Genomic DNA, 9,989 nt, shown 5'->3' on the forward strand with positions numbered 1-9,989 from the left:
TTTCCTTTTACTTTGTGCGCATATATGACCATTAATGTAGGCTAGTAGGGCTAGGCTATATTAAATATGTTAAGGTAACAAAAATACGGATGTGATTTAGATTTATGATGTGTTATTTAGTTTTACGACGTCATCCTTGAGAAGTCTCTTCCAGATATATTAGCATAATGCTTATCATCGTCACGTTTTCTGCCATAAACGATTAGCAGGTAATTGATGAAGATTTCTCATCACTCAAGACTTCTACTAGGAAAGTGGAATTGTTTTTAATGGACGTGGACTTTGACCACGCCCTATATTGTGAAACTCTTAAATCACACCACCTAATTCGGATTCCTCGTCACTAAGCCCCGCCCCCTCTACGCACCCCGTTCAAATTCGAATGGTTCAAGTTCAACCACCACAACACAAATGCCATAAGTAAACCATTTCCCCGCAGCGTCAGACAAACGGGATTTCTTCTGCTTTAACAAAGCCATTTATTTATTTCAAACATCCACTGTTAAAACCATATCAATAAACAGAGAAACGAGGGGCTACAGCTCATTGAGAGACTATGGGGATCTCGTTAATGTTTTTACTGGCAGTTACATTCTTCTGTCCTGTTCATACAGGTGAGTAAACAGGTTTTCTTTCTCTTTAGGGGTCTTTTAATGATCATTTTTCTTATTTAGTATTACTAATAGCTATATTATAAGCTATAGCCTAATCTTATCAGTAGCCTATTTAGGCTAAATGTATTTTAACCTAGAAATTGTTCTACATATATTCAGTTAGACCGAAGTGGCCAATCTAGTCTGTAAGGTTGGATTAACCAAAAAGTTGTACTTAAAAAAAAAAAAAAAAAAAACTATTTATGCATTAATAAATACAACAATATTTCCCTTTCTGCTTTGATGATGTTTACAGAATTATTTCTTACTTATTAGCTCATAAAATATTTAAATAAATATATTCTGATTATATTATTATGTGTTAGAATCTGATGTTTAATGATGCTAAATGTTGTATTGAGTACTTTTCAGAGGTGTTATTGCTTTCTATTGAATGCAAACTAACCTTTGCATCATTCACTACTGTTTTGCTGAACATGAATGAATTCTCCAGCCTCACAAAGCAGAGCAAAACATAGTATAGCCTTACAGTAACCCATGTGTGTATATACTGTGCATGTTTCTGCTATAGGGGCCTCATTCCATAGCGATTTCACACTCATGCTTTCCCAGAAGTTCTGAATCATTTGCAGTGTAAGATGTCAAAAGGACAGTAGTAGCTATTATCCATGGAATGAACCAGAAACCTGTAGGAACTGCAGTTTTCAAACTTTTCAACCAGACTTCAAACTTACATTCTACTAAAAAGATGCGTTACTCATTTTGTCAGATTTGAAAAATAAAGGTTTAAAGGAGACATAATGGCTTATGTTGTATGGTCTCAGTGTTGGTTTGGCAGGTCTTTCTGGATCGTGTGTATGAACCGAATAAGCTATAAGGAGGGATACTTGAATAGCTGCTATTGTTTAAATGTTTTTGTTGAGATGTCACTTTTGGCATTCTTTATTCTTGAAAAACATCTATAAAACACAATAAACACCTACATGCATACAGTCTACAGTACGTTCGGGTGTAATTGTAGATGCATAGACAGGCTTCAAACTTCATATTATTGACAGGTCTCGTGAGATTCACCCATGTACACTACATTTATGTTGACCTAACTGTTATGCTCTGACAGATCATTTAGACAACCGCACTGATGGTTTTATTGAACACTGTTAACCTCATTCACATGGGAGAAAGTATATTAGAGAAAGATATGCTTCTTTACTCTGGTATCTACATGTTGATGCCATGCAGACTCTAGCAAAGCAAGAACAATAGACCAATACATTAAATGAAAAGATAGCCTTCTCGTAGGCCAGAAGGTTTCTTGAAGATATCAGTTATGCATTATAGTTTTCGATGCAATATGATAAAGCAGATACATAACTCCGTTGGACTTGCTTACATGTGTTTTGATCCACCGTGAAGATATCTGTTGTTTAGATAATTAGACACATTTCGAGTGTCGAGAATGATGTCCATGAAAAAAGCAAACAGCCACGTTGCATTCTGTGGCCACCAACTTCAACCGCGTCTGTAAACAATGAACAATGCATTATGCTTTGGAGAGATGATGTGTGATGTCAAACCAAGGTCATAAACGGAGTTTTATATCAATGGAAAGTTTGTATTTCAATACAGATAAGTCAATTACAGTTAAATTTCTGTAATCATTAATCAGTTTATGTTCACATTTGAATAATAAAATAGACCCTGAACCATTATTGGATGATCCCAGTTTGAAGGTGTTGTAAAATGGTCGATAAATTAATATTTTTCTATATTGTGAATATAGTGTGAAGTTGCTGCATTGCTTAGCAATCACTTACAGCCTACAGTAGGACTAATGAACTATATTACTTGATGTAAGAGCTGTTTGTTTAGTGATTATTAATTTTAAAACTACATATGTTTATCTAAAAATATCGATTGTGTTAATAAATGCATTGTTTATTGAAAATTACAGATTTTTTTTTACAAATTGATAAGCCAGTTCTTGTGTGCAGCAATTTTGCAACTTTGGAAGCAAAAAATAAAATCCTGTTAAAGTATATCCTGACGGCTTTGAATAGACGCTAATAAACGTCACATAACTCTTCATTATATGCAGAATACCTTCTTTAAGTATTTTTGTTTGATTGTATCATCAATTAAAAGGGTTACTACTTTCACTAAAAGTCAGTCATTTTACATGCAGTTAGTGTTAAGTGCATGTTTCTTTTTGTTTATGTGTGCACAATTGTCTTTAAGATTGTTAGCATCATGTTTTAGTAGTGCATGAACGCATCCTCCAAAACTAAGACTAGACACCCATTTTTGGGTAACAAAGCAGGAAAAACTTGTTTCAATACTTGTTGAAATCAGTTCCCACTAGACTGTGTAATGTAATATGCTTAGATATAAGGTCTAAGGACATTGTCTTAGACTTAGACAATGATAAGGTGATTAATTCAGTCCTATCCCCCTAGTATTTTAGCTCTTTAATGTGACCACAGATTACTAAAATAGCTGGCTTAAGGTGTTAGATAATGTGTAATTTATGTGAAGCATCACTTATGTCTCCATCTGTCAGGTGTCTTGACTTGTGATCCACGGCAGTACACTTGTGGCAATGGAAAGTGCATCACATCCAGATGGGTTTGTGATGAAACTGATGACTGTGGGGACGGCACTGATGAACTTCCTGCTGCCTGCTGTAAGACTTCCTCCACCTAAGATTAGTCAAATTAGCTGAAAGAAATGTATTACTTCAATATTTTTGTGGGCACAGGTACAGAAAATGAATTTGAAAGGGCTATCTCTGATTCTGGCCATACATATAAGCTGATAATTATTTTTGATGTTATGTTTGATACTTAAAATTATGTATTATTTTGTTAAAGTGAAAGTAAAATGAATTATTTTTAAATGCAAAAAAGTGAATTTTCATTCATTTTGAGATTATCCATTTTACATTTAATAGTGTTATAAAATGTTTAGTGTTGTTAAAAAACAAGTGAGAGCTAGGTTGTTGAGGTATAAACAGGTCATCTAAATTTTAAAATAAGCTGGAAAGAGCATGAATTAAATATCCAATATCGACTGGCATCTAAAAATACATGCTGCTAACTGATATGGATATATAATGTACATCCCTAGCTAGTAGCAACACTCATTTTTACAAAATCTTGTTTTTTCACTCTCTTTCAGCTATGAGGACCTGCAGACCCAGTGAATTCAGTTGTGGTGGGCGACTAAACCAGTGCGTGCCTAAGACTTGGAAGTGTGACGGCAAAGCGGACTGTGAGAATAGTGCGGATGAGGAAGGCTGTGGTGAGTGACATCTTGAAATGTATATCTTTATGATGCTGCCAGTGTGCATGTGTGTTGAAAATCTCCATCACAACTTACAGCTCCTCGGAGGTGTCTGGATGTCGAATTCAGGTGCGGCAATGGCCAGTGTGTGACGACTGCGTTTGTGTGTGATGGTGAGATAGACTGTGACGACGGCAGTGATGAAGTCTCCTGTCCGCCCACCACGTGTAGCTCCACCTCCTTCAGGTGCAACAATGCACAGTGTGTGCCTCGATTGTGGGTCTGCGACGGAGATGCCGACTGTATTGATGGCTCAGACGAACTGCCTCAGAAATGCAGCCCAGGGACGCCTAAACCTACCAAAAATCCTTGCTCCTCTATGGAATTCCATTGCGGCAGTGGGGAATGCATACATAGTAGCTGGAAATGCGATGGGGGAGAAGACTGCTTGGATCGCTCAGATGAGAAAAACTGCTGTAAGAAATAAGAGTTGTTGATGTTACTTTTGCCAGTTCATCCTGCTATTCTCAATGGAATGTTTCCGGGTCAATACAAGTTGAGCGCTGTTGAACTGACATGCAGATAATCTTTGCATGGCACATAGCATGAAGGATCTGTTTGCATAGAGAAAAGACCCACAAGAATTACCTTCAATAATAATGCACAACCAGTGTCTCCTTTGTCCTAGATAAGTTTTACCACTACTAAAAGGATGAAAAAGACAACTTCACAGTGTACATTTTGTATAGAAGGATAACTATGATTAACAAAAAAAAAAAATGCACATTTCTGTCCTTAAATATGTCTTCCCCTTAGAATTCCACTGTAAATTCCACAATGAATGCAAAATCAAGTCATTCAGAAGATATTTGATGTTGTTTAGTATACAGTTAGTGGGAGCAGGATTGTCGACCATTGAGATTTCACATTGGGCAGGGCTACACAGCAGAAAATGTAACCAAGCTTTTAATAAAATGTTCCTCAATACATCATGAAATATTTTACTTTTTCCATATGAACAGCCTTGCCCACATGCCGACCAGATGAGTTCCAATGTGGCGACGGATCTTGCATCCACGGCAGCCTGCAGTGCAACCACAAAGATGACTGCAAAGATTTGAGTGATGAGCTGGGCTGTGTTAATGGTAAACCATACGAATTATGCCCTTTACATAATTGATATGCAGAAAAAAAAGTTTCTCTAATATGCATCACTTATTTTTCTCCTCTCTGAATTGCAGCAACCCATTGTGTTCCACCACACAGGTTTAAGTGTCGCAGCGGTGAATGCATCGGCATGGAAAAAGTTTGCAACAATAAACGAGACTGTAGAGATTGGTCCGATGAGCCATTGCGAGAATGTGGTAAGTATCGTGGCATTCAAAAAGGCCCATTGCCTTTGTAGACCTGGATCTTCTTGACAAGGTTTCAGAGCAAAAGCCAGTCTGTGCTACAATTTGTGATTTTAAAATTCACAGATTCTAACGAGTGTCTTTACAACAACGGTGGTTGCTCTCATATCTGTAATGACCTGAAGATTGGTTATGAGTGTCTGTGTCCCACTGGCTTCCAATTGGTGAACAAGAGGCGCTGCGAAGGTAAGAATCTGAAATTGGTTCCCATACTGAAATAGATATTAAAAATCTGGCCATAGGATGTTTGACCTCTGATAACACAGCTTGGTGCAGATCCAGTTCAAAGAATGATTTAATATGGACTTCATACTTATTTGCTTTTTCTGAGCTGGAAATAAGGTTAGAGTTTGTTCAGTAAGTCCATGCTGTCATGATTCAGTGCTTTTACCAACACCAAATTGATGCAGCAGAATGACTTCAAGCCCTCATTTTTAGACATCGATGAGTGTGCCAACCCAGACACCTGCAGCCAAATCTGTGTCAACCAGATTGGTAGTTACAAGTGTGAGTGTGAAGATGGCTACCAGGTGGACCCAGCCAGCAAGGCCTGCAAAGCTATTGGTACATATTTAAACCTTTAAAATTGTCCTTTTCCATGGTCACATACTGACAAACTCATACTCACAAATATGTTTTTACAGGAACCATTGCCTACTTATTTTTCACTAATCGTCATGAGGTAAGAAAGATGACCCTGGATCGCAGCGAGTATGCACGTGTTATTCCCCGCCTGAAGAACGTTGTGGCGCTGGATATGAATATTGCTTCCAGGGAGATCTACTGGTCGGATTTATCCCTCAAAAAGATATACAGGTAAAGAGAGGATCTTTGGACTCATGGTCAGTTTTGGGTCTCTGAGGATTGTTTGCTTGTTACCCAACAGACCGGTGTCTAGTGTCATATTTTGTATTTCTTTCCCAGAGCACCATTGGATACTGCAGACAACTCCTCCCAACACAGCGTTGTGATTGGCAGTGGTTTAGATGCACCTGAAGGTATTGCTGTCGACTGGATCCATGGAAACATCTACTGGACGGACGGTATCAAAGGTGCCATATCTGTGGCAACAGCGGATGGAAGCAGACGCAAGACTCTCTTCAAAGACAACCTGGCTAAGCCGCGTTCTATAGTGGTTGACCCTATCCAGAAGTACGTCAAGTCCCACAAACTCTAAATGTAGGGGCAAACTATGTGGGCAAGTGATTTACTATGTTAAATCTTCTCCGATATGTTGTAGCTTCATGTTCTGGACTGATTGGGGCACACCAGCCAAGATCGAGAGAGGTGGTCTTAATGGAGGGGACCGCAGTGCCCTAGTTACGGATAACATTGTCTGGCCCAACGGAATAACCCTTGGTATGAATTTGTCCACTTGCATAACTGTTCAACTGGTTATAAGTGTACATTTTGTAACTTTGGTTTTTGGTCCTTTCTCATACATAGACCTTTTGAACCAGCGTCTGTACTGGGTTGACTCCAAACTTCATACTCTCTCCAGCATCAGCGTACAGGGTGGTGGTCGGCGTACTCTAATCTTTGACCAAGGGAAACTTGCTCACCCACTGGGTCTAACTGTTTTTGAGGTAATACTCCATTTGAACTTGTTGAAAGACCTTTTTTAGAAGGTTACCTCAATGCTCAATCAAGAATTCTTCATCTTCAGGAGAAAGTGTTTTGGACGGATGTGAGCAATAACGCAATTCTAAGTGCAAATCGTGTGACTGGAGGAGACATCACAAAAGTGGCCGAACACCTCTCATCCCCAGAGGACATTGTCCTGTACCACAACCTCAAACAGCCCACTGGTATGTTGGCCTTTATATAGCCATCAAAGTTACCATTCAGTGAGTTAGTTTTCATCCAAAACTAAATTCTTCTGAACTTTGAATGTCCTACCAGGAATCAACTGGTGCAAGGACAACAATGGTCACTGTGAGTTCCTGTGCCTTGCTGCCCCTCAAATCAATAGATTCTCACCCAAGTACACATGTGTCTGCCCAGACAACATGATGTTGGCCGAAGACATGAGAAAATGTATTCCAGGCAAGTCAGATTTGGTGCTTGTTGTCAGGATTGGGATTACGTTATTAATGTAATTCCTGTTGATTCCTAAATCCAACAATTGTGTTTTTATTTTGAACAGCTGTTGTCACAGCAGCATCTCCTGTCAGTCCTGAAATAGTTAGAACTAGTCATACTCTAGTACCTTCAAAGATGACACCAAAATCTGCTGACCCTTCCACTACCAATGCGCAACCTTCAACCACTCCTGCTCCTGTGACCCCTAACCAACCGACTCAAGCTTCCCCATTCAAGCCTTCCCAAACCACAACTAAACTTCCTTTATCCACTCAGACAGGTATGTCTTGCTTTATCCACTCAGACAGGTATGTCTTGCTTTATCCACCTAGACATTACCCTCTGTCCCGGTCTTCTCCTTTTCCTAACAAAACCAGACAAACCTTAATCTTAAGACCCCAGGGATTCCTCAAAATGATATTACAGTTTCGTTGAAATTTGTGAAAACTGTTTTAAAAATGTTTGTGATTTCTCCTTAGATGACAACTATGGTCATGGTAAAGCTGTCTCCAAACCATCATCTTCCACGCCGTGGGCCTTGTACATTGTGGTTCCTCTTGGTGAGTACTTTAGTCCGAATGCAAAGGCAAAGGAAATATATGCCGTGTTATAAAACCTAGTGAGTTACCTACACATTTTAAGGGTTTAGGAAGATGTGCTCTGGAAACAGAGGCTGTTTCAATAGGTAGACGACTTAGTCAATGATGTAATGGAGGTATCAATAGATATTTTCTTCTGTTTCTTCTAATTTTTGATTACATATTAGAACATTTGTTTAGCGACATTTTAATGGCAAACTATTGAAATCAGTCACGTAAGGAGAGCTGTTTGTGTAGTGTGCAGTGTTGCTGCCAATGTAGATCATTAGAAATAAGTCACTGATCAGCTTCCATGATGGTTATGATGCTACAAGGACAGCAAAGCAACTCACTTGGTTTTGTAACGATGCGATACTTTTCAAAAAGTATCTATTCTATTCTCTTTATCTATTCCATCACTTTAAAACTCCTATTCTAATCTGAATGTCTTATTATCTTCTCAAAGCAATCCTGTGTTTGGTTGTGGGTGGCGCTGTGCTGTTCTGGAGAAAGTGGCGTCAGAAAAATACCAACAGCATCCACTTTGACAACCCGGTTTATCAAAAGACCACTGAGGACCAGGTGCACTTATGCAGAAACCGTAGTTCTGATGGCTATATTTACCCGCAGGTAAGATATTATAAATATCTACTGACTACTGAACAAAATATTCATGATAGTAGCTTTAGCTAATGTCTTAGCACATCTAAGTTAACTAATATCCTATTTGGATTACTGTCTGGTATATAAGGTAACTGGTGTGTCTAATAATGATGGTCTTATTTGTCTTATACAGAGACAGACTGTGAATCTTGATGATGAAATATGATGATGACATAGAGGTCCATGCTGAGACTGACAATGTTTCAAGACTAGAGCTATATTTGATGTCTTACCAACTTGGAAGTCAGTTCTTCAGCATAAACAACATTTGTAGAACAATGGAGATACAAACTGCCTTCCACACAAGGCAATCAGTGCAAAAACAATTCAGGGCTGATGATTCAGGACAGACTCAAAAAAACATGAAAACAAAGAAACCTCAAACAACAACAACACCTCAGCTTATCAAGGCTGCTAGCACTTCACTATATATAAATAATATAAAAAATTATATATAGAGATTATTTTAACAGCACTTACAAATCAAGGTTTTATTTTCATGAGATGTCCATGATAAGTTATTGTAAATAGAATATGTATTTGTATATTTTAAAGAGTTAAAATACATTTTATATGTATTTTAAAAGTTTTTTTTTTTGGAGGGTTCGAAAATTACATTGCATACTATTAACATTTTCCAAAATATTTGGTTAATATATTTTAATTAATTAAAGATACAGTACATTTGAATATTTTATGCAAAAACAGACCATTTACTGTCATAAGCTGTGCCAAGTTTGTTTTCCTAATGTTTTATGCCATTGTTTACACCAATTGCAGTCATTCTTGGGGGTTTTGTGCCAAAATGGTCAACGTTACATATGAAACTGCTTGTTCACGATAAAAATACTTTCTGATATGCAGTATTGATATAGTTTCTCTTTATCTCAGCAATTGATTGCTTACCAAATTTATTATGAATTTACTGTGGTGAAAATGTGGAAGATTCATGCTAAATACTGTTTAGAGAGTCAGGTAATGTCTTTCATTTTTATTTCAAACATATTGTAATCATGGCGATGTGACACAATTTGTTTACGTTCTCTATGTGAATGTGTAAATAATTTATTTGTCTATGTAAATATGTTTATTATGTCATATGTTATATATATTGCATTTGTATTTTTAGGTATACAGTATTGTATATAAAGAAATGTTTTATTTATTTTTTTAAAAATCTAAATCTTTGGATGATAATTGGCTTTCCTTGCTGTGTACTATATCAGTTGTTTATTTGAAGAAAAAAAGTACATTCTGATTTATGAATTAATCTGATGCATTTTATAAAAAGTCAATCACAACTGTTCTTGACCTGTGTGTAATCTTTACTTGAAATAAATATTTTGAAGATTTTACTA

General features: G+C 37.4%; 1 protein-coding gene across 1 annotated transcript; it reads left to right on the forward strand.

Annotated features, from left to right (window-relative positions):
• The first annotated feature begins 390 nt into the window (after positions 1-390).
• LOC143721475 (low-density lipoprotein receptor-like) lies at positions 391-9,989 on the forward strand. The gene is made up of 18 exons (XM_077211897.1): positions 391-614; positions 3,175-3,297; positions 3,792-3,914; positions 3,995-4,372; positions 4,919-5,041; positions 5,138-5,260; positions 5,375-5,494; positions 5,747-5,872; positions 5,953-6,124; positions 6,233-6,460; positions 6,549-6,667; positions 6,755-6,894; positions 6,975-7,116; positions 7,211-7,354; positions 7,455-7,670; positions 7,870-7,950; positions 8,435-8,598; positions 8,765-9,989. Exons 1-18 carry the CDS (start codon positions 557-559, stop codon positions 8,795-8,797), a joined length of 2,613 nt encoding a protein of 870 aa, XP_077068012.1. The 5' UTR covers positions 391-556; the 3' UTR covers positions 8,798-9,989.

The sequence above is a fragment of the Siphateles boraxobius genome, unplaced genomic scaffold (assembly GCF_051911475.1).
Source record: "Siphateles boraxobius isolate OS27281-9 unplaced genomic scaffold, OSU_SipBor_1 66, whole genome shotgun sequence".
In the NCBI taxonomy this organism is placed as follows: domain Eukaryota; kingdom Metazoa; phylum Chordata; class Actinopteri; order Cypriniformes; family Leuciscidae; genus Siphateles; species Siphateles boraxobius.

Excerpts from the sequence above, each read along its gene's own strand:
- LOC143721475 (XM_077211897.1), top strand. The coding sequence starts at position 557 with ATGGGGATCTCGTTAATGTTTTTACTGGCAGTTACATTCTTCTGTCCT. Across the intron at positions 5,261-5,374 it reads TGAGCCATTGCGAGAATGTG|ATTCTAACGAGTGTCTTTAC; the intron begins GTAAGTATCGTG and ends TAAAATTCACAG. Across the intron at positions 5,873-5,952 it reads CAAGGCCTGCAAAGCTATTG|GAACCATTGCCTACTTATTT; the intron begins GTACATATTTAA and ends ATGTTTTTACAG.